At 39.3% G+C, this 24399-nt stretch overlaps 3 protein-coding genes across 4 annotated transcripts; 1 reads left to right on the top strand and 2 right to left on the bottom strand.

Moving 5' to 3' along the window:
• The first annotated feature begins 992 nt into the window (after positions 1-992).
• On the top strand, positions 993-9060 carry WSIP2 (WUS-interacting protein 2). 2 transcript variants are annotated; one of them, XM_087487495.1, is made up of 26 exons: positions 993-1221; positions 1502-1614; positions 1890-2069; positions 2198-2311; positions 2487-2645; positions 2743-2920; positions 3013-3133; positions 3553-3668; positions 3754-3922; positions 4071-4180; positions 4422-4491; positions 4620-4693; positions 5013-5108; positions 5187-5282; positions 5634-5761; positions 5844-6078; positions 6156-6320; positions 6422-6520; positions 6741-6884; positions 7158-7268; positions 7356-7535; positions 7625-7753; positions 7849-7944; positions 8046-8234; positions 8326-8492; positions 8575-9060. In XM_087487495.1, the coding sequence occupies exons 2-26, from the start codon at positions 1535-1537 to the stop codon at positions 8768-8770; spliced, it is 3402 nt and encodes a 1133-aa protein (XP_087343621.1). In that variant the 5' UTR covers positions 993-1221; positions 1502-1534; the 3' UTR covers positions 8771-9060. The 2 variants fall into 2 exon arrangements, with proteins under 2 accessions (XP_087343621.1, XP_087343622.1); XM_087487496.1 differs by having other exon boundaries at positions 1041-1221; positions 1505-1614.
• Positions 9061-9148: 88 nt separating this feature from the next.
• Positions 9149-18696, bottom strand: LOC104745905 (putative lipid desaturase ADS3.2, chloroplastic). The gene is made up of 6 exons (XM_087487497.1): positions 18479-18696; positions 10290-10579; positions 10047-10187; positions 9591-9753; positions 9448-9499; positions 9149-9375 (listed from the first exon to the last, which is right to left on the bottom strand). The coding sequence occupies exons 1-6, from the start codon at positions 18687-18689 to the stop codon at positions 9180-9182; spliced, it is 1053 nt and encodes a 350-aa protein (XP_087343623.1). The 5' UTR covers positions 18690-18696; the 3' UTR covers positions 9149-9179.
• Positions 18697-20262: 1566 nt separating this feature from the next.
• LOC104745903 (putative lipid desaturase ADS3.2, chloroplastic) lies at positions 20263-22250 on the bottom strand. The gene is made up of 5 exons (XM_010467277.2): positions 21722-22250; positions 21466-21606; positions 20981-21121; positions 20655-20761; positions 20263-20562 (listed from the first exon to the last, which is right to left on the bottom strand). Exons 1-5 carry the CDS (start codon positions 22244-22246, stop codon positions 20361-20363), a joined length of 1116 nt encoding a protein of 371 aa, XP_010465579.2. The 5' UTR covers positions 22247-22250; the 3' UTR covers positions 20263-20360.
• Positions 22251-24399: the final 2149 nt, after the last annotated feature.

Here is a 24399-nt window from a genome sequence, read left to right as displayed (position 1 = left end):
GTAAATAATCCAAAAACCCTTTGGCCTTGAATGTTTTGTAGATTTTGAGAAAGATTTTGGTTTTTGTTTTTCAAAATCTCATTTTTATACCAATCAAGATTTTAAAATTTTGGTTTTCCTAAAATTTAGGGAAACTATTTTGTTATAGTCTTCCATTCACGATTCTAGATTTTCAATTGTTCTATAATTTAGGAAATCTAGTTTTTGATTTTTTACGTTAATTTTTCTCAAAAACCAAAAACCTTTTTTTTTGAGATTTTTCATTTAAAAAACTAATACCAAAATCTAAAACTAAAATCTAAAAACTAAAAATTAAATCCAAAAACTCAATTTAAAAGCAGTGTCCATTTATGGCCTTTAACTTTTTTTTTCTTTCTTCTTTTTGTAAATAAAAACAAAATAAAAGGAAGTTAACAGTTAATATATACTGATTTACTGATATTTTTCTGCAGTTCAAAAATATAAAATCCTTTTTTTAACATTAAATTAATACTATTACAGAGGGGGTTAGTGGGATGGACGTCGTAAATGGATAGTAGTAAGACAATTATGGCACTAAATTCTTATACACAGAAAGAGAAACAAACCAATTTATCAGATTCTCTCTACTTTAATGTAATGCTTTGAATTTGAAAGCAAGAAAAAAAAAAAAAAAGAGATATTAGTAGTAATTAAGCTACACATTACATACAACGTCGAAAGCTAACGAGAAAGCATTAAAATTAGACAGCAGTGATGTACTAGACTCGCAACAACATAAATTACACGTCATTCAAAAAATAAAACTATGGGGTGGGGTGCGAAGTAGATTAACATTTTTTTTTCTTTTAAGCTTTTTTTTTTTTTTTTTTTTTTTTTTGGGGAGTTTATAATTAAATTCCTCTATCTACAAAATACACGCTTCTATTAAAGTAAATAATTAATTTGCAAATATAGACGCCCAACGACCACACAATTAAAAAATAAATAGTCATAATAATAATAATAAATAAATGGAAAGAAAAAACAAAATAAATCCAAAAAAAAAAAAAGGAAACTCCGAAAACGAGACAACATCAGAAAGAATCGGCATAAATAGCCATCATCCTCTCCCCACGTCTCTCTCTCTCTCTCTCTCTTCTTCTTCTTCTCCAAAGTCGTCTTCTTCTTCTTCGCTCTCTCTCTGCTTCTCTCTCTCTCTTTGTTCAAAGTCAAATTCAACCAACCAACCAAACCCACCAGGTATAATAAATAAAAACTTTTTCTTTTTAATCCTTCTCCTCGGGAGCCTCTCTCTTCTCTGGTATATTCTCACACGTGCGCATCTCGTGCCACCTGGAGATAGGGATTCGTTTCGATCGATTTCGTTTTGTTTTTTTCTTTTTCTTAGATCTGTTCTTTAATAATGGGTGTGAGGAGAAGGATGTGTTTATAATTGAAAAAAAAAAAACCCTAATTCTCGTTATTGATGAGTGTTTCATGAGTTGTATTGTGATCGATCTGTTACTTTTCGAGTCTCTAGTAGTAAAAGAAGAAGAGGAAGAAGAAGATTAGTATGTCGTCGCTCAGCAGAGAACTCGTCTTTTTGATACTTCAATTTCTCGACGAAGAGAAATTCAAAGACACTGTTCACAGGTTTTTTTCTTTTATCCTGATACTTTTTTTTTCTTTAATTTGGTTTTAATTGTGGTCCTGCTTTGTTTTTAATTGTCGGGATTAGAGTTTAGTTACTCTCTAGTGTTAACCGAATTGTGAATTTTTGTATTTAATCACACCATTATTATTATTAGTTCAATGCGTTTTGTCAAGTTGTGATTTTTTTTGTTCTCTGAAATTATTTGTTTTTTTTTTTTTTTTGGATTTTGCTGAGGTTTGTGTTATTGTGTGTGTGTGTTTTTATCGACTACTAGGTTGGAGAAGGAGTCTGGTTTTTTCTTCAACATGAGGTACTTTGAAGACAGTGTAACTGCTGGTGAATGGGACGATGTCGAGAAGTACCTTTCTGGTTTCACTAAAGTTGATGATAATCGATACTCCATGAAGATTTTTTTCGAGATTCGCAAGCAGAAGTACCTTGAAGCTCTTGACAAGTATGTTTTCTTTTCTTTGCTTTGCGTTATCTATCTATATATAAGTGCCAAACTGAGGAGAGAATTGGGCTTTGAGGGTACACACAATGTTGATATGTTCTGTTTCTTCTTTCTTTTGTTTTCTGCAGGAAAGACCATGCCAAGGCGGTTGAAATTCTTGTTAAGGAGTTAAAAGTGTTCTCTACTTTCAACGAAGAGCTTTTTAAGGAGATTACTATGCTTCTAACCTTAACCAACTTCAGGTACTTTCTTTTCCCTTGTATTTATGTTCTGTTATTTCTCAATTTAAGTATGGTAGAGGGAAATCAGAATGAATTTGTTTGTTTACTGCTTCTCGTTGGTTTTGTTGATCACTCGAGTACTCTTGTGATGTTGATGTTTTATTATTAATAATCCATTTTTCTTGCATTGTTCAAGGGAAAATGAGCAGCTTTCCAAGTATGGAGATACTAAATCCGCAAGAGGTATTATGCTTGGGGAACTTAAAAAACTCATTGAAGCAAATCCTCTCTTCCGAGAAAAACTTCAATTTCCCAGTTTGAAGAATTCAAGATTGAGAACCTTAATAAATCAAAGGTACAATCTGTTTTTTTTTTTTAATTTTTTTTTTGCTTCTCTTCTGCTTTTCTTTTGGTACAACAACTAACTGAATGTTGCTTCTGCTAAATCGTAGTTTGAACTGGCAGCATCAGCTTTGCAAGAATCCCAGACCTAACCCGGATATAAAAACACTCTTTGTTGACCACACGTGTGGGCATCCAAATGGTGCACACACTCCTTCCCCAACAACTAACCATTTAATGGGTTCAGTCCCTAAAGTTGGAGGCTTCCCACCATTAGGTGCTCACGGTGTAAGTTGTTCTAAGATTAAATCTATTGTTGGAATTTGGATTAGTTTTTAGCACATGAATTTAACTTTATAGTCTATATGCTCTTGGTACAGCCATTTCAGCCAACACCAGCTCCTCTCACAACATCTCTTGCAGGATGGATGCCTAATCCATCGGGACCACACCCTACTGTTTCTGCTGGCCCTATCGGCTTAGGTGCCCCCAACAGTGCTGGTAATGCTGTCCCAACTAGTTTTAGATTTAGTTTACCGAAGTATTAGCTATGTGGTTATGTAAGGTACCATCCCTTGTTTAGATCACCATTGGTTGGGTGATTATTTGGGCATCTTGGATTGCCTGAACTGCATGAAGTGATAAAAAAAATACTTACTGTATCACATTTCCCAGAATTGTAGTGGTCAAGAGATGGAAACATGCTCATATGTGGCGTTTTGGTTAAACTTAAAATACTCTTGTTTTTGGGTTACAGATAGAGTAGCAAAATATTTGATTTAATGTGAGATAACCTGAAGTGTTCTCTTATGTCACTATTTACTGGCATTTTTTGTAGTCCATAATGTAGAGATCTATTTGTGTATGTTTGTCAATTAGATATCTTATCATAATCTATATTTATCATTTACTCCTTGCAGTGTCTATGTTAAAGCGTCCCAGGACTCCTCCAACTAATAGCCTATCAATGGATTATCAGACGGCAGATTCTGAAAGTGTGTTGAAGAGACCCAGACCTTTTGGTATTTCAGATGGGGTAATAATGGCTGCTTATTTGTTTTTCGGCTTAAGTTCTCTTCTTAATATTTTAGAAGTCACAGTTTTCTTTGAACATTTTGCAGGTTAATAATCTTCCAGTCAATGTCTTGCCAGTCACATATCCAGGGCAAAGCCATGCGCATGCAACTTATTCTACTGATGACTTACCCAAAAATGTTAGCAGGATTTTGAGTCAGGGTTCTGCCATTAAGAGTATGGATTTTCATCCAGTACAGCAAACTATGCTCCTTGGTTGGTTTTCTCATCTGAAGCACGCACTCTTCTGATTTATTCTATCTTATATTATAGAATCCTGCAAAACTTGGATCAAGGCAGCAAAAAATTATACCTTCTCAGTACAATCTACTAACATTATCTTCTATTTACATTTGTTTCCTAGTTGGCACCAATCTTGGTGATATCGCAATATGGGAGGTGGGTAGCAGGGAGAAGCTTGTTTCTAGAAGCTTTAAAGTTTGGGATCTTGCTGCTTGCACTGTGAATCTTCAGGTATAGTTCCTCTTTTTATTTATCTAATGTAATAGTTAAAGGAGAAATCAAGTCGAATATTTGTTGTTAGTTAGTCAAAACTACAGAGGATTTTCTTCTCTTTCTAGTGAGGAACAAATCAAGGTTAATAGTTAGTTAGTTATCTGATAACTCATAAAAGCGTTCACTATTGCCATGTACTATATCAAGGACATCTTTTCCTTTTGCTGACCCGTTGTCTGATTTTATTCTTGTGCATAAGGCTTCACTTGCTAGCGAGTATACTGCAGCAGTAAACCGAGTTGTTTGGAGTCCTGATGGAGGTCTTTTGGGTAAGCCATTCTATGATCTTGTGTTCGTATTGTTTAGTCAAGTATTTGTGTCCCTCCTGGGTTTAGGACTCGTCGTCGTATAAATTTTATGGTAAATCAAGTGGTGTACTGTCTACTTCCTATTTCAGGTGTTGCATATTCAAAGCATATTGTGCATATATATTCATATCATGGTGGCGATGATTTACGGAATCATCTAGAGGTTTGTCTCTTACTCATGACTTTATATATGATTGTGAGGTTGCACCAACTTCTGTCTCTTTTCCTAGTAGGTTATTATCAATCCTCTTATGTTTTTTGTGATAATGTTATATGTGGATATAGGCAGGGAATCTGTTCACTGGAAGAATTTATAGTTCCCTGGATTCTGATAATATAGTTTTTATTTATTTTGGGTCCTGTTTGTTATCATCACCGAGCAGCATTCTTGGATCTTTGGATATATGTTTATCACCGTTCACGATTCTTGGATCTTTTAGAGTTCCCAACACGCTGATGTTTGCTTTTTGTTACCATTATAGATTGATGCTCATGCTGGTAATGTCAACGATCTTGCTTTCTCCCAACCAAACCAGCAATTATGTGTTGTGACTTGTGGAGAAGACAAGACAATCAAGGTTTGCATCTTCGCGTAATTTCTTACATTTATATAATGAGACCATCTTGCTTCTAGTATTTAAATGCTTTCTATACAGGTCTGGGATGCTGTCACCGGAAATAAATTGCACACCTTTGAAGGTCATGAGGCACCTGTTTACTCAGTGTGCCCACACCAGAAAGAGAATATTCAGGTAGTGTAGAATGCATAAAGTGTCTCTTGCTCTCTATTCTAAGGCATTCCATGAGATGAAGTACATTTCCCAAGTGTCTATTTGGTGTTCTCTGCTCAACCAGAATTCCTAATTTCCATTTTTTACAAAGAGACAGATACATTACAGATGCTAATAGAAGCATCTGCAGCACAATCTTTCTTCAATGTTTAAGCTTGATACTTGTTTTCGTGTTCTGTATAGTGATGTGAGCAATTTTTTGTTTCGTGCTCTACATTTTTAGACTGCGTGCAAGCTGATAGGTTATTTTGACCATTGAGATCGTTATAATGGGGATTTTATCTTTTTTTTTTTTTGTTTTTTTTCTTGCAGTTCATATTCTCAACTGCTGTTGATGGGAAAATAAAGGCTTGGTTATATGACAACTTGGGTTCTAGAGTGGATTATGATGCCCCCGGTCGATCATGCACGGCAATGGCATATTGTGCTGATGGGACTAGGTAAATGATTCCCACTGTAATATTATGTTCTTTACGTATCCATCCCTTTGTTCGTATATTTATATCTTCTCGTTTGTTGTAGATTATTCTCTTGTGGTACTAGTAAGGAGGGGGAATCATTCATTGTTGAATGGAATGAAAGTGAAGGAGCTGTGAAGCGGACTTATCTTGGACTAGGGAAACGGTCTGTGGGGGTTGTCCAGTTCGATACCATGAAGAATAAGTTTTTGGTAGCTGGTGATGAGTTCCAAGTCAAATTTTGGGATATGGATAGTGTTGAACTTTTGAGTACAACGACTGCAGAAGGGGGGTTGCCGGTAATGATCTATTTCTATCTCAATTGCTGTTGTTTAATTGACCATTAATGAATTGGTTGCTAACTTCATATCAATAGTCTTCCCCTTGCTTAAGGATCAATAAAGAAGGAACTCTGCTGGCTGTCTCAACTACTGATAATGGAATTAAGATACTAGCGAATGCTGAAGGTTCCAGGATTTTGCACTCCATGGGAAACCGTGGCCTTGACAGCTCTAGAGCTACTCCTGGCTCAGTCGCAAAGGTAAACACTTGTCATCATATCTTACTTTTCTGCTCTGTCTGGGCGCAATCGCAGAAATAAATAAATAAAATCTGATCTGAATGCATGATTTTTGTTTTTAGGGGCCTATTGGTGGCACATTTGGCACTCCAAGTTCAAGCACTGGAATGAGTCTATCAATGGCTGAAAGAAGTGGACCAGTGGCATCTGTTACTGGATTGGTAATCCCACCTGTAAAACCTTTTAAGATACTTTGTTCGTTAGATATTTTCATATTATCCCATTGGAGAATGTTGACCATTTAAAATGTCCACTTAGTTTCTTTAGTGAAGTTGACAGAGATCAAAGCAGAACTGTTAAGTTCATGCAAACACCTCAAAAGATAACTCTGACACTTAAACCGAAATCCTGCTAAGTTCATTCACAATTTTTTGGTTTTAGAATGGAGATAATCGCAGTATGCCAGATGTCAAACCAAGAATCCCTGATGAAGCAGAGAAATCAAAGACTTGGAAGCTGACAGAGATCAGCGAACGATCCCAGCTTCGTACTCTGCGGCTTCCTGACAGCCTGCTACCAGCAAGAGTATGTATCTAATCTATTTTCAAACATGTTATTGTTTCGTTCCAACTAGGATGTGTTCCAGTCCTTTCCTTACAAGAATTAGTATATGCCAATCTCTCCCCTCCCATAAGAGCTAAAACAACTCCCTTATATTATATATGCGATTCTAAGTCATTTTAAATTCTTTGGATATCTAAACTTAATTTTCCTTTGAATAGATCTTATTTTTGGAGCCCTTTGTTTGGACACTCTCTTCTTATCTTGGTCATGATGTCATTTTGTTTCTTAATGCAGGTTGTTAAGTTAATATACACAAATTCTGGAGGTTCTATTCTGGCATTAGCAGAAAACGCTGCACATAAATTATGGAAATGGCAAAAGAGTGAGCGAAATCTTTTGGGAAAGGTACATCATTGCCATTTTGATACAACATCTAGTGTCGATTTTGGAATTCAATACTTACAGCTTGTTATGTTTTTTTTTCTTGTTTAGGCAAACAGCAATGTCCCACCCCAGCTCTGGCAGCCATCTAGTGGAGTACTAATGACAAATGACACACGCGAGGGAAACAAAGAAGATGTAGTTCCATGCTTTGCGCTCTCAAAAAATGATTCTTATGTCATGTCAGCCTCAGGAGGAAAAATTTCCTTGTTCAACATGATGACTTTTAAGGTCCCTCCATGTCCAACTGACGTTTGTTCCTCTGTTTGGCTTTAAGCTTTGTGTTTGCTCACTTATTTTATTTTTTGTTTTCTTTGCAGACGATGACAACGTTCATGGCGCCACCTCCAGCAGCGACTTCCCTTGCCTTCCATCCTCAAGACAATAATATTATTGCTATCGGAATGGATGACTCGTCTATTCAAATCTATAACGTCAGAGTCGATGAGGTATCCTAATTCAACTGAAAGTGTTAAAAAGACTAAAAAGTTTTTCATGGAAACAAATATTTAAAACAGCTTTTGGATGGTAATGAATCATGCAGGTTAAAAGTAAATTGAAAGGTCATCAGAAGAGAGTGACTGGTTTAGCATTCTCAAACGTTCTAAATGTTCTTGTTTCCTCTGGTGCTGATTCTCAGGTATGCTTATATGCTGCATTGGTTGTAATATATTCCCGCTGCCACTTCTTTCATCTGCGGTGTTATCAGTTTCCTAAAATAAACGGTTTTTATCTGTGTAGCTATGTGTATGGAGCATGGATGGATGGGAAAAGCAAGCTAGCAAACAGATTCAAATTCCAAGCGGGCATTCGCCAAACCCACTTGCTCATACACGCGTTCAGTTCCATCACGACCAGACACATGTGCTTGTTGTCCATGCCAGCCAGTTAGCCATATATGAGGCTCCTAAGTTAGAGAACATGAAGCAGGTCTGCTGCTAAAATGTCTCATAGTGCATTACATCCATGTATTGTTTATGTCATTCAACGGCCTGATATGTTTCTTTTCCTCTTAATGCAGTGGATTCCGAAGGAGTCAAGTGGTTCAGTCACAGATGCTGTATACTCATGTGATAGCCAGTCAATCTACGCAGCCTTTGATGATGGAAGTGTGAGTATCTTGACGGCAACAACATTGCAACTGAAGTGCCGCATTGGTCCCAGTTCATATTTGCCTTCAAACCCTAGGTAAGAATCCTCTGCTATATTTCAACATTTCCTAGTGTTAAGACCAATTCAATATCAGTAACATCTGTTCTTTTTTGAACAGCTCGAGAGTATATCCAGCAACAGTCGCAGCTCATCCGTCTGAACCAAACCAATTTGCAGTTGGACTAACTGATGGTGGGGTCCACGTGATCGAACCACCAGGTCCAGAGGGGAAGTGGGGAATGTCCCCACCGCCAGAAAATGGTGCAGGACCAAGTGTCTCCTCAGCACCCGGGTCAGATCAACAACCGAGGTGAGGCTGAGTTTGTTCACCAAAAGCTCGCATCATGTAGCCTCCCAAGTCATTATTATACAGAGGAGAGCTCTGAGATTGTAGGTGATGTATGTTCTTACTTATTCATAGTAGGTGAAAGGTGACTCAGCAGTTTCTTCCATTAATTCTAGTGTTTACGAGACGGTTTTTTTCAAGATTATTATTATCATTATAGAGTTCTCCTCCCAACAGTTTATTTATTTAGATATCAAAGGTTTGTAGACAAAAATTTGATTAGCCAATTCAGATAATGTTACGAACGGCTTGGAGGCACACCAATTCAGACAAAGATTAGCCTTTGTAGACAAAGATTTGATTAGCCAATTCAGATAATTTCGTTGTTTGGAAATGTAGGAGAGAATTATCAAAAGTTCTAAAACATAAATTAAGAATCAGACCAAGGTCATTCTCTTCTTTTGAGATTCAGTAGGTAACTTCACATTAGTGGCCAAACCAATAGCTTCAAGAAACCTAATGAGATACCAAGTAACGTCGAGCTGCCACCACTCGAGTCCATGCCTGGCCGAGAACTCGAATGCATGATGATTGTTATGCCACCCCTCGCCAAGTGTGAAAATCGCTACCGACCTAATTTATTCATCATCACCATCACTATTTAATTAATTAGTTAGATTGCAACCATATAAGTATGTAAAGTACCAATGGTTTTTGGAAAAGTCAGGTGTGTTCCAAGCTCGTGTTCCCCATGACACTAGGTCAAATAAATTATCATCAAACGGAATATACATATATATATATATATATAGCTAAAACTCTGCTAATAGTATTTTATAAATTAAGACAAGGATTGATATGTATTCTTACAAATCCCCATACGAGAAAGGGCATGCCTCCACAAAAATAGAAGAGAAGGGCATAAGCCATCAGATGCAAACGGATAGTTCGCTGAAGGAACCTATAGAAGGGCTGCCTCACAAGATCATCTACATTCTCCTCTCCTCCACACTGCACTCAATGGTTTTAGTCAGGGTTAGGTCTCTTCCCCCAGTATAGGAAAATTCATATCAGGGTAATACATGCTCAAAGCTGATATGGCCATGACAAGGTCATGACTATACTCTAAAAACAAATTCAAATATAGACCAAAGTAGTCCAGGCCACTACAGCATCTTTAGTCATGCATGTTTGAATTTCTCCCACAATATTAAGTTCTATCCAATAAGTTCGTAAGTTTTATGGAAGTACTTATTCATCTTACCATGGCTATCAAGAAATTAATTTGGTTTCTAAAATGATACCTTTTCGAGGATAGAACCGGTATCAAAAATCCAATTCATGTGACTAAACCAAAACCCTTGTGTAGGGCTGTGTGGGTCACGTTGTGTCTCACAATGCTTATGATGGTACCGATGGTGGCTCACCCACTCTATTGGGTCTCCCTGCACGCACAATTTGGAAGCTACGATTAAAGATATACTTCGAAGTACAATTTTTCATATCAACAATCATATCATGATACTCCTATCAGATAAAAGTCTAACCTGAACAGCCAGAAGGCCACCATAAGCAAAGAGATACTCGAGCCATTTCGGCATATCGAAACTTCTATGAGAAAGGTTCCTGTGATAAGACAAGGTGATGCAAAGTGAATGGATGTAAAGGATCCAGGTAAAAACCCAAAAAGCCGCCCAGCTGAAATAAAATGGAGCCAGAAGGCTCAGCAAATGAACCCCACTGACTACGGCTAACTTGATCACGTCCCAGTAAGTCCAACTCCTTTCCCAAAATGCCCTCTTCTTTCTCACCACCACAACATCCGACAGTGGTACAGGCCCGGCCCTTGACACATTCCTATGATACTGAAACAACCGACCCTTTTTTTTTTTAATAAATAAATAATAAATAATAATATAATAAATAACTACAACTAGTGGTCCCATACCCACTAGCCACCTAACCACATTCACAATCCAACAGCGGAACAACATACCAATAAATATCCAATAAAACAATATCCAATAACCAAATAAGTAATATCCAGCATTAATCCCAAACAGCATAAATCAAACAACTAGCAATCCTAACAATGCTCTAAGACTCAATTCTAGCAACCTAACAATGCCAGATAACCATACAATCAAGTCCCTAGAACATCCTCCTCTTCATTGCCTTTGATTCCACGATCACACTTTGCTTTTACCTCTTTGCAGGAAGATTCTGACCAACAAGAACGAATTCCCTCACTCCTAGCAAGCTTCTAGCACCTTCCCAGCCTTGGATCTCCCAAGAACAGCAAGGAATCTCTCAATCTCTTCCCAAAAGCTCAAGAACACTCTCTCTTTGTGTTTTCTCTCAAAAACGGCGAATAAGACAAAACAACACGACCCTAGGTCATTTTCTTCCTTTAAAACTCGATTTAGGGATTCCCTAAACCAACCACGCAAACCGGACAATTAAAATTGAACCGACCAAACCGACCACAATTGGTGTCGATCGATGCCTCACTAGGAGGTGTCGATCGACACCCTTACCAAAATACCAAAATTTGGTTTGCGGGTGTTACAATTCTCCCCCACCAATCTAGATTCGTCCTCGAATCTCGAACAACCATCAGTCAAGGACTCCCGTGCAACCGTCTCCACGGCCCGCACTCCTCCGACCGATCTACAGAAGGTCACCCCTAGGCGATAGACTCACGTTCCAGGCGTCATTTGCTCTTGACTTTTTGGACTTTCCTTTACTCCTAGGCCTAAACCTTGAGTTTTTATTGGCTCCTCATCAGACCTAAGTCTGCATGCCAAAATATATAAGGAAAAGTCCAAACTCGTCTCTCGGGTTGCCACCCTACAGCGCGCCCCCGGATCGTCATCCGAAGTCGATATACCACCCATACTCCCGAGCCACAAAGTCTCTGAATATGGCAGTACTAGGAGAACCTAAGTCCTCCAAGAGTCGCGAGCAAACGATTCTGAACACGTCTGAGCCCAATCCCTATCCAGGTTTCTTTCCCGTGGCTCGCGTAAAACATCTCAATGTCCTACCAACCACATATCCCCTCACCGGGATACCCCATGACCACACAAGTATCATCTTCACGCCACAAAGGCCATCTGTCCCGAAGGACCGTCTGTCCCGAAAGACCATCAGTCCCGAAGGACCGTCTGTCCCGAAGGACCATCAGTCCCGAAAGACCGTCTGTCCCGAAGGACCATCAGTCCCGAAAGACCGTCTGTCCCGAAGGACCATCTGTCCCGAAGGACCATCAGTCCCGAAAGACCGTCTGTCCCGAAGGACCATCAGTCCCGAAAGACCGTCTGTCCCGAAGGACCGTCACAAAGACACTCTGGCTAAACAGCCCGCCACAAAAGCCAAACAAACGTCCTAAAAAGGACCGCCACCAAGGCCACACAATTGTCCTAAAGAGAACCGTCACAAAGACACTCTGGCTAAAAAGCCCGTCACAAAGACCACACAAATGTCTAAAAAGACCGCCACACACGGGCACACTGACTCAAAAGTCCGCCACTAAGGCCACACCCAAGCCCCTCCAAGGCTCTCCACCGCTAAAATGGACAAATTCCAACTCCCGGAAAACTTTCCATATTTAGCACTTTCCTTTTTTTTTGGAAACTTTCCACTTTTGGAAACTACTATTTCAGGAAACTTTCTTCCAAAACCCCGCCTCATGGAAACTTTGTACCCCGAACACCACCTCATCTTGTTACTGAGTCACACAACCAACCTCCCCAAGCGACGGAGTAACAAGAGAGATGGGCTGGAATACTCCATTCCCGCTCCAGCCACGGATTACAGATGGGACCAGGCTAAACAAGCTCAAGTCGCGGCTTGCTTCTCATACCACTTCTTGAACCTTGCCTTCATCTTTGCCTCAGGCTCCCAAGTCTGCTCCTCAACACCATCACAGTCCCACAGGACTCTCATCAAAGGAATCTTCTTCTTCCGAAGTTCCTTGATCCTCCTCTCGAGAACCCTCACTGGTCTCGCCTCCAAAGTCATGTTAGGCTGAAGATCCTCAGGAATCTTAGCCAACACCTCCTCTCCCTCACGGAGACACTTCCGCAACATAGACACATGGAAAACCTTATGGAATGCACGCATCACCTCAGGTAACTCCAATCTATATGCCACTGGTCCAACCCGCTCAATCACCCTGAATGGACCCATATACCTCGGACTCAACTTAGTCTCTGACAATGACCTGTTCGGACCCCGCAACATGGCCATCTTGAGCTACACTCTGTCTCCCACCTGAAACTCAAGATCTCTCCTCCTCCTATCTGCATAACTCCTCTGCCTATCCTGAGCCTCCTTCATGTTCAGCTTGAGAACCCGAATCTTCTCTGAGGTCTCCTGAACAAAACTAGCACCAAACATGCTCCTCTCCCCCACCTGAGTCCAGCATAATGGTGTACGACATGGCCTCCCATACAAAGCCTCATAAGGAGCCATCTTAATACTCGCCTGATAGCTGTTGTTATAAGCAAACTCTACCAGGTTCAGGTGATCTGCCCAATGGCCACCCCAATCCAACACACACATCCTCAGCAAATCCTCCAGCGTCTGGATCGTCCTCTCTGACTGTCCATCAGTCTGGGGATGATAAGTTGTACTCATATGCACCTTAGTGCCCATCTCTGCCTGAAACGCCTTCCAGAACACCGAAGTGAACTTGGAATCCCTATCAGACACAATGCTCGCTGGCACCCCATGCAACCTGACTATCTCCCTCACATACTTCTTAGCCAAGACCGCTGCTCCATCAGTCTTCTTAATGGCCAGAAAATGTGCTGACTTAGTCAACCGGTCCACAATGACCCAAATAGCATCAAAGGTCCGTGACACTGGCAATCCCACCACAAAATCCATAGTGATCATATCCCACTTCCACTCCGGAATGGGTAAACTCTTCAGTAACCCGCCAGGAACCTGATGTTCAGCCTTCACTAGCTGACACACATCACACCTCGAAACCCAACTAGCTACATCCTTCTTCATCCCGACCCAATGATAGTACCTCTTGAGATCACGGTACATCTTAGTCGCTCCTGGATGAATGGACAACTTGCTCGCATGAGCCTCTCTCAGAATCTCCTGTCTCAACTCCTCATCCTTGGGCACACAAACCCGACCGTGCACCAAGATAGTACCATTATCTGAGACCTGATACTCTGAATCCACATCCTTAGAGGCATTCACCAGCCCCAAATCCTTCTCCTGAGCCAACCGCACTCTACTCAGAAGATCTGCTCTATCTACTGCTTCCAAACCCAACGGTTCCTGTGAAACAGCACATAAGCTTAACGCACTGATCTCCCCTACCAGAGACTCCATCTCCTGCTCCTGAGCCGAAGCTACCCTCTTCCGACTCAGAGCATCTGCAACCGTGTTAGCCTTTCCAGGATGATAGGCTATCTCCAAATCATAATCTGCCACAAGCTCCATCCACCGCCTCTGTCTCAAATTCAGCTCAGGCTGAGTGAATATATACTTCAGGCTCTTATGATCTGTAAACACCTGTACCTTTGCACCATAAAGATAAGACCCCCAAATCTTCAGGGCAAAAACTACCGCACCCATCTCCAAATCATGAGTAGGAGAGTTGCCTTCATGCACCCGCAACTGCCGCGAAGCATAAGCAATCACCTTCCCATGCTGCATCAGAACACAACCTAAACCAACTCTGGATGCATCTGTATAAACCACATAGGGTTCTCCCTGCTCAGGCAAAGCCAACACTGGCGCAGTATTCAACATCTCCTTCAGGCTTGCAAAGCCTTCCTCACACTCTTCTGACCAGACAAAAGGAACATCCTTCCCTGTCAACTTAGTCATAGGACGTGCTCTGCTTGCAAACCCCTGCACAAATCTCCTGTAGTAACCTGCCAATCCAAGGAAACTTCTGATCTCTGTGGCATTCTGCGGTCTAGGCCAATCCCTGATAGCCTGAATCTTCTCTGGATCTACAGAAACCCCCTCTGCAGAAACAATGTGACCTAGAAAGCCCATCTCACGCTGCCAAAAACTGCACTTGCTCAACTTAGCAAACAACTTCTGCTCCCGAAGCTTCTCCATAACTGCCCTCAAATGCACTGCATGCTCCTCAGGACTCTTAGAATAAACCAGGATATCGTTGATGAAAATGATGACAGATACATCCAGAAACTCCTGAAACACACTGTTCATCAATCTCATAAACGCTGCTGGCGCGTTAGTCAATCCAAAAGGCATCACCACAAACTCATAGTGCCCATACCTCGTCCTGAAAGCAGTCTTCCTCACATCTGCCTCATCTATCGGTATCTGATGATAACCCGATGCCAGATCCACCTTGGAGAACCAAGTAGCACCCCTCAACTGATCCAACAACTCCTCAATCCTCGGGAGAGGGTACTTGTTCTTCACAGTGACCCGGTTCAAACCCCTGTAATCAATACACAACCGGAAACTCCCATCCTTTTTCTTGACAAACAACACCGGCGCTCTCCACGGTGACACACTAGGACGGATGAATCCCTTACCCAACAAATCCTCTAGCTGCTTCTTCAGCTCTGCCATCTCTGCTGGAGCCATTCTGTAAGGAGCCTTGGATAACGGTGTCGTCCCCGGTTCCAGTTCAATGGTAAAAGGATCCGACCGAGATGGTGGTAATCCCTGCAAAGACTGAAACACATCCTCAAACTCCTCTACTACCGGAATACCGCTAACCGTAGACTTCCCCACTGACTCTGGCATAGATATAGTAACCAAATAAGCCTGACGGCCCTTCTTGATCATCTTCCCAGCCTGAATGGCTGAAATCACGAGACTCCCCGAAGTCGGTCTAATACCCTGAAAAACCAACTTCCCTCCTGGACGCTCAAACTCCACTCTACCCCGATAGCAATCCAAATGCACCATATGCCGATGCATCCAATCCATCCCGAGAATAACATCATACAGCTCCACTGGACTAATAAGCAAATCCGCTGGCCAAGACTCTCCTGCGATCTGAATATCAATTCCTCTAGCTCGTCCAATAACTCTCAGGAACTTGCCTCCCGCAACTCTAACAACTCCTGTACGCTCTCCAGGATTCCCGCTGATCCCCGCACACTCTGCACACTCTGGAGTAATGAAGCTATGCGAAGCTCCAGAATCAAACATAACGTGGGACTTAAACCCGCCCACCAACAAGGTCCCTGTGATCGCTCCGGCACTAGTTCCACCAGTCTCTGCTGTCGTGTAAACCCGTGGCGCCTGCTCAATCCGTGCTACCTGCTGACCTCCAAGCTGCACCTGCTGCAACGCTGCCACTGCTGCCGGCTGCAACTTGGGACACAAGGGCCTGATGTGCCCTGGCTCCCTGCAATGATAACATACTCGAGGCCCCACCGTCGGAGCACTCCTCTTGGGACAGCTAGCAATCTTATGATCCTTGCTCCCACACTTGTAGCAACTCGGACCACTCTGTGTCTGCGTAGCCTCCCACTTCCTCTTGGTTCCCTGTGCAGGCCTACCACCCCTGCTCGAACCACCCTGCTGCTGAGCCCTACTAGACTGAGCCACTGGAGTAGCCGACACTGACTGTGCCCGGATATCCTCCTCAATCTCTGCTGCAGTCTCAACCAGCTCTGCACGCGTAGCATAACTCCTCCCTCTACAGTGAACTCTCAAGTCATCACGTAGAGCCCTCAAGAACCTCCTGATCTGAGCCTCCTCAGGCTCCATAGCCCAACCCCCATAACAAAGAAGTCGACTGAACTCCAAGTCCAGCTCCCGCACTGACCGTGTCCCCTGAGACAACTGAAGGAACTGCACCTCCAAACGATCCAATGCCTCTCTAGGAAAATATTTGCGGTTGAACTCCAAATCGAAGTCAGCCCAAGTCATCTCCCGCTGCACCCTCCTAGCAGCCACAGATCTCCACCATAACTCAGCATCACCACTCAAAAAGTAGACCCCTATGTCCACCCAAAACTCCTCAGGACATCTCAGAGTATGGAAGTTACGTTCCACTCTCGTCCTCCACGCATCCACAGCAGTAGGATCTACACCTCCTGAAAACTGCTCAGTACGCAACCGACCCATCTCTGTCAACATGCTGAGATAACGAGCATGGACCCTCGCATCCGCAGCCACTGGCTGCCGCTCCTCCGCCACCACTGGTGGCACTACCTGAGCCTGAGCCGGTACCACTGGTGGTAACCGCTCTAACACCTGTGCTAGCAAAGCCGCAACGTCAACACCAGGGACTCCACCCGCTGGGACCCCCACACCCGGGACCCTAGCATCACCGGCCACTGGAGCATCAATACCGCCCCCTCCTGCCACACTCACGGAATCCCCCGGAACATCCTGCGACTCGCCAACACCCTCAGCTGTCACACTCTGGTCCTCGGTCTCACTAACCACTGGGGCTCTACCCCTACCACGACCACGTCCGCGACCACGTCCGCGTCCACGACCTCGACCAGTCACAGCATCCTCTCTAACCATCTGCGCTACCATGAACAGAAGGCTAAGCAAACAATTTCTATTATAACACAGAAACATAAACTCACCGTGGAATCACACACTCGGCTCGAAGAGGATGTTCTAGGACTTCATGCCACACATAATTGAATAACTCACATAATCAATCAAGACATGCAATCCCAAACATCTACAACAGAAACCTAGTGAACCCAAACCTAGAACCGTAAGGGCTCTGATACCAAAATGAAACAACCGACCCTTTTTTTTTTTTAATAAATAAATAATAAATAATAATATAATAAATAACTACAACTAGTGGTCCCATACCCACTAGCCACCTAACCACATTCACAATCCAACAGCGGAACAACATACCAATAAATATCCAATAAAACAATATCCAATAACCAAATAAGTAATATCCAGCATTAATCCCAAACAGCATAAATCAAACAACTAGCAATCCTAACAATGCTCTAAGACTCAATTCTAGCAACCTAACAATGCCAGATAACCATACAATCAAGTCCCTAGAACATCCTCCTCTTCATTGCCTTTGATTCCACGATCACACTTTGCCTTTACCTCTTTGCAGGAAGATTCTGACCAACAAGAACGAATTCCCTCACTCCTAGCAAGCTTCTAGCACCTTCACAGCCTTGGATCTCCCAAGAACAGCAAGGAATCTCTCAATCTCTTCCCAAAAGCTCAAGAACACTCTCTCTTTGTGTTTTCTCTCAAAAACGGCGAATAAGACAAAACAACACGACCCTAGGTCATTTTCTTCCTTTAAAACTCGATTTAGGGATTCCCTAAACCAACCACGCAAACCGGACAATTAAAATTGAACCGACCAAACCGACCACAATTGGTGTCGATCGATGCCTCACTAGGAGGTGTCGATCGACACCCTTACCAAAATACCAAAATTTGGTTTGCGGGTGTTACAGATACATAGGTATCTGGCCTCAATTTTTTTAAATCCATTTTGTAAGGATTTTTTGCGTTTTTTTTTTATTAGAAGGCCTCAATTTAAGAGTTAGTTTCTTTTAAAAGGCCCAATTTTAAAAATTTGCTTTTAGTTGAGGCCTCATTTTAAAAATTGGTTTGAGTTGAAACCCCTATTTAAAAAATTACATTAGACTTATTGAGAAAAACAATTTAAAAGAAAATATTATAAGGGCCCCATTTTTAAAGTACAATTTTTGTCGTATTGGGCCTCCAATATTGCTGGACCGGCACTGCAGTGGTATCATCCGGGAGGTCTCGACTTGATACGAGGCATCATGAGCAGCCACAAACGTGCGTTTCTTGTAAGCCACGGATCCTCCTCGTTTTGAAGAGAAAGAGTTTGTGAATTTATTGGCGTTACAATTGAACAAGGCATTGGTATTACTTGGTTTATGCTGTTTAGCAAATGATGGAAAAGGAGAAATCATATTGAGATTTGTGGATAGAGACATCATGGCTCTAGGTTGGTAAAGGTAATGCCTCTGACAAGAAGCTAGATATAATTTGTGTGCCACTATGTCATATATAGCATATCCATGAGAAAGTTATCCATGAGTAAAATTAAACAAAAAAACAAGACATTATGGCTTAAGTTTTTTTTTTTTTTTTTTTTTTTTTGTTCTTTTGGCCGAAAAAGTAGAAATTTTTTGAAAAGAAGACATGTGTTATATTTTTATTGGAGAGTGAGATTTTGGATATATTTTTTAATCTTATCATTTTAAGATCATTTATTATGTAAGAAATATATTTTTGTAAAATAATTTTTATATCAAAATTCATCATTTTTAAACTTTATAAATATAGACTTGTTTCATTTTATTCAGACACCACAAAAATCCATCATTTCTATTATATTTTACTAATTCTTTTCTAATAAACTTTTGTTTATTTTATAAAAGAAGATTTTGGAATGGATCCCAACAACAATCCTACCCAAAATTCTACTAATTACCCTTTTCTCTTTTCCAAATCTCAACAATTATCAAAATCCTTATTTCAACCAATCCTAAAATATCCCAAATTATGGTTTTCCACCAAATTTTTCAATCCCGTCATCTGTTCCAAACTATAATCCATATTATGGATCAATGATGTCATATTCATCTCAACCACCTCCTTATTAAGTTATGTACGTTTTATTAGATGTGTCGTGTGTTTGTATTTTTTCGCATTTGAAGTTTGTGTTTGTTTTAATAATAATAATTTTTATTTTTTTTATATTAAAAAAATTAGCTAGAAATAAAAAATAAAATTACCAAATTCAGTTTAAAAAATAAAGTAACTTTAATTAATTTTAATTACTACTATAAATGTGTTGTTATCAAATTAAATAAAAATACGAATATAAAGTGAAAATAGTGAGTTAAAGTGTTGATTTTTTTTTTGAATAAAATGTTAAATTTGATTCAAAAATTATTCAAAAAGAAATAACGTTGGTTTAGTGTCACATTGGTTTAAATCAATGCAGAAGAAACAGAGTTGATGATCTTCGTATGTGAAAAATCTTGTTGATAGCCAAAAGTGTTGAACTTTATTAAACAAAACTATTGAAGAGGTTAAAAGTTAAAATTGATTTGATTGTTAAATGATCAAAGAGAAAATGATGTGGAATGTTAAAAGTTGAGGTGGAGGGTGTTGAATTTGATAAACCATTAATTTTTTATCGTACGGTTTTAACCAACTTAAAATTTGATAACATGTTTTCTGTTTTTAGCAACAGTATGATAAAGTAAAGAAGACAGGAAAAAAACACTCATGTGAACTTTCCAGAAATGTAATCACTAGTCTTTTTCATTTCAGTGTTAAAGTTGATGCATTTAATTTAATACAGCCTCCCAACTTATATTATATGCATCTTCCTCAATTCATAGTAGGTGAAAAGGAGAAGCCAGTTTCGTCCATTAATTCTAGTGTTTTGCTACATGGTTTCCTTTGAGATTATTATTATCATTATAGAGTTCCCTCTTGCAACAGTTTTTTATTTAGATTCCAAAGTATAGATAAAGATTGATTAACAAACTAAGATAATTTTAAGAAAGTCTTGGTGTTTTTGATGGAAAAGAAATAGGGGTGTGGAGATGCAGACATGCAGTAGGAGCAGAGTTTGAATATATTATTACAAATAATTAAAGATCAGATAAAGCCATTCTCTTCTTTTGAGATTCAGTAGGTAACTTAACGTTGGTGGCCAAACCAATAGCTTCAAGAAACCTAATGATATACCAAGTCCCGTCGAGCTGCCACCACTCAAGTCCTTGCCTGGCCGAGAACTCAAAAGCATGATGATTGTTATGCCATCCCTCGCCAAATGTTATAATCGCCACCCACCTATATCACCAATTCATTAATTCTTAGTAATTAAATAGTATTTGGTGAGATTACAAATGTATATGTGGTGTATTGCGCGCACAGTACAGTACCAATTGTTTTTGGAGAAGTCAGGAGTGTTCCAAGCTCGTGTTCCCCATACATGGCAAACTGAGTTCACCAGAAATGTCGTGTGGAGTCGAACCACAGTTGCAACACCCTGCCATTGCCATTCTTTCATAATCATAATCATACCTTTACCTTTATATTATTTGATTTAAAATATCGATCTACTGTGATTCGACTTGAACCATGACACTAGTCAAATTATTATATCATCAAATAATATTTTATAGCATAAAAATATATATAGCATAAAAATTCTAATAATATTTTAATAGTTGAAATGAAGGCAAGGGGATGATATGTATATCCTTACAATTCCCCAGACAAGAAAGGGCATGCCTCCACAAAAATAGAAGAGAAGGGCATAAGCCATCTGATGCAAAAGGATTGTCCGCTGAAGGAACCTATAGAAGGGCTGCCTCACAAGGTCATCTACATTATCATGTCCACCACACTGCAATCCGATGGTTTATTCAAGGTTAGGTATGTCCTCGCCCATATAGGACCACTCTTTTCAAGGCCGGATCGGTTTAGTTCTGATAGGACCCGTCCTAGTTTAAAAATCAAGATCAAATATATATAGACCAGTCTGCAGAGCCACAAGGCCTGCTAGACGTGGACTTCCGGACCAAAATAGTCCACCAGAACATTTTAAATCAGGCCTATAGTTGAACTTCTTTCAGTTTTCACAGTATCAAGTTCAATTTATGAGTTTTGTTCCTTATAGAATAACTTGATCAATTTACCATGGTCATCAAGAAATTAAATTGGTTTTTGACAATTGAAAAATTTTATTACCTTTTTGAGTATAGTACCGCTATCAAATATCCAAGTCATGTGACTAAACCAAAACCCTTGCGTAGGGCTGTGTGGGTCACGTTTTGTCTCACAGTGCTTATGATGGTACCGATGGTTGCTGACCCACTCTATTGGGTCTCCCTGCGCAAACAATTTAGAAGTTACGATCAAAGATATATATATCCTCTTAACAGTTAACACAATGTATCAAACAATCGTATCATGTGAATATTTATATATATATATAAAGCCAAACCTGAAAAGCCAGAAGGCCACCATAAGCACATAGATACTCAAGCCATTTCGGCAGATCGAAACTTCGGTGTGAAAGGTTCCTATGATAAGACAAGGTGATGCAGACTCCATTGATGTAAACGAGCCAAGGGAAAACCCGAAAAGCCGCCCAATTGAAATGAAATGGAGCCAGGAGGCTCAGCAAATGAACCCCACCGACTACGACTAACTTGCCCACGTCCCAAGAAGTCCAACTCCTTTCCCAAAATTCCCTCTTCTTTCTCACCACCACAACCTCCGACAAGGGTATTTTCCAGGAGCTCTCGACCTGATCCTGTGCACATTGAACTGCCACGAACGTGCGTTTCCAGTGAGCCACGGACCCTCCTCGTTTGGACAAAAATGTGTTTGTTGAGTTATGTGTTATAAGTTTGAACAAGGCATTGTTATTTCTTGGGTTATATTGTTTAACAAATGGTGGAAAATGAGAAAGCTGTTTGAGAGTTGTAGAGAGAGACACCATGTCGTAAAAGTGATGCCTTCGCATGCATACCCAATGTGCTATTATATAGTTAGTATATGGCAGTTTAATGACATTTTGGGTCCAACTGATTATTTTAAAAATATATGTATATTAGATTATGACCTGCGGTACACCGCAGGGTAATTTTTTAAAAATATTTTTTGTTAATGTACTATTTTAATACTAATTTTGCTAATATACTCTTTTGTTAATTTTAATGATTTAATACATAAACCGTGTTATACCACACAATAATTTTTATTTACTATAATCTTAATTAAATCAGTTTGATTCGATATATTTTATATTGGTGTTGTTAAAACATTAAAATGAGGATTTAACCCATATTGAAATATCATATTACTGATAGTTTATTTTTTAGCATTATTAATTTAATCATGTACTGTTATATAACCCGTCATGTAATATAACTCGTTTGTGTAATTTTGAAAATTTAATTTTTAAAAATTTATAATTTTAAATTTTTTATTAAGTTTAGACATATCAGTTATAAATTATAAACTTCTTAAAATTTTATAATTTACTATATATGTATATTGAACACACACTTTTTATGTTAATTGAGTAATATATGTTTGTTTTAAAAAATTCAAATCACAATATATGCAGAAAAATACATTTTTTATTAACTTTATGTATTATATGATGATTCACTACATTTTAAATTTTAAAATCAAAAAGAGATGATAGGAGAATTTTTTTTTAATATGGAATAAATCTTCTAAATATCTATATTAATTATAAAATATTATATATATGGATATTTAAGATATTGTAATTGTGTTTGATTATAATGATAGTAGAGAAAGTTAACTATACATGTTTGGATATGAATATAAGCATTAAATAGTATTCAATGTAAAAACTTACCAAAAAACATTTTGAGCAAAAACTGCTGCAAAAATACTAGTATATATATTGGATTCAATATATGTATATATTGGATTCAATATATCATTCCTTTTGGTTCAAAAATAAAAACATCATTATTTTGGTAATTTGCTTAATTGTAGAATTTATGACTATTTTCCTTTCAGAAATGAAAATTGAACTATTTTCAATTCTAATTGATTTTAGTTTTTATTTTTTCGGGGGTGTTTTTAGTTTTTACCATTTGCGGCAGTAAAAGAAAAACAGATACAGTACGTTGTGGTGACTGATGGCATGTCTTGTTCACGTAGTAACTTACGGCTGGTGAGTTTTAAGTACATGCATTTAATTTAATGAACAAACAAGGTAGTACAAGTGACCAATCACTAGTACGTAGTGATTCTGACTGACCAAGTATACAAATACGAACCAAACACAACACAAGCGTCAAATACCAGCTGGCAAATCTTTAATTTCTAATAAACTATTGGAGTTCAAGATTGATCCAGACGTTTTCCCACAAAATAGTTTTCCACGTACTAATTGAGTTGTATTGTGGTATTTTCGTTATTGTATATTGTTTCTGTTCGTATCCTAAAGGAGTTATTAAATGTTATGAATGTCTCATATTAAACGTTTTCACTTAGGTCTTGCTTTTGTCGAAGTCGGTGGACTGATTGTTCTTTGCTTCCATGTTTTTTTTTTTTTATCTTTTTTTTTTTTTTGCCATGGGACCAAACCATAGGTCTTGCTTCATTGTAATTCCTAACTATTTTCATTTTAATGGAATATTTACATTCTTAGCAAGCACGTAAGGAGCATATATATGAAACGGTGAGACTCATGAGCTCTGAGTCTGGGCCGAGTCTGCTCAATAAATAGAGCCAAAAACATATTTCGAACTATAAAGAAACTGTATGATGAGAAAATAAACTTGTGACTTTTCTTCAAATACTCAATATCGTAGTAATCAAAATAAACTTTTCTTATATATATATATACTCATTATCGTATGGTTTTAGTCAAGGTCAACGGAGACTTGTTGATTTAATGGTAGTGTTGGAAATTAAACTTATTGTCTCTTCTAATTGCCGGTCGTCGATTTGATATGATTAAAAGGGAGAATGGAATCAACTCTAGTCTCCAAATCGAGCGTTAACGTGAACCATACGTAAGGATATGAGATATAAATATGAAGCATAGAAATAGTACGACAGGTGACGTGGTCGATACATGTTCGACTGAGTCTGCTACAAAAAGCTTGCTCAATTAACATTAAACACACA

Source organism: Camelina sativa, chromosome 15 (genome assembly GCF_030686135.1).
Source record: "Camelina sativa cultivar CO46 ecotype springtype chromosome 15, ASM3068613v1".
In the NCBI taxonomy this organism is placed as follows: domain Eukaryota; kingdom Viridiplantae; phylum Streptophyta; class Magnoliopsida; order Brassicales; family Brassicaceae; genus Camelina; species Camelina sativa.
The sequence above is the reverse complement of the archived record's forward strand: the minus strand, read 5'-3'. Positions and strand labels throughout refer to the sequence as shown.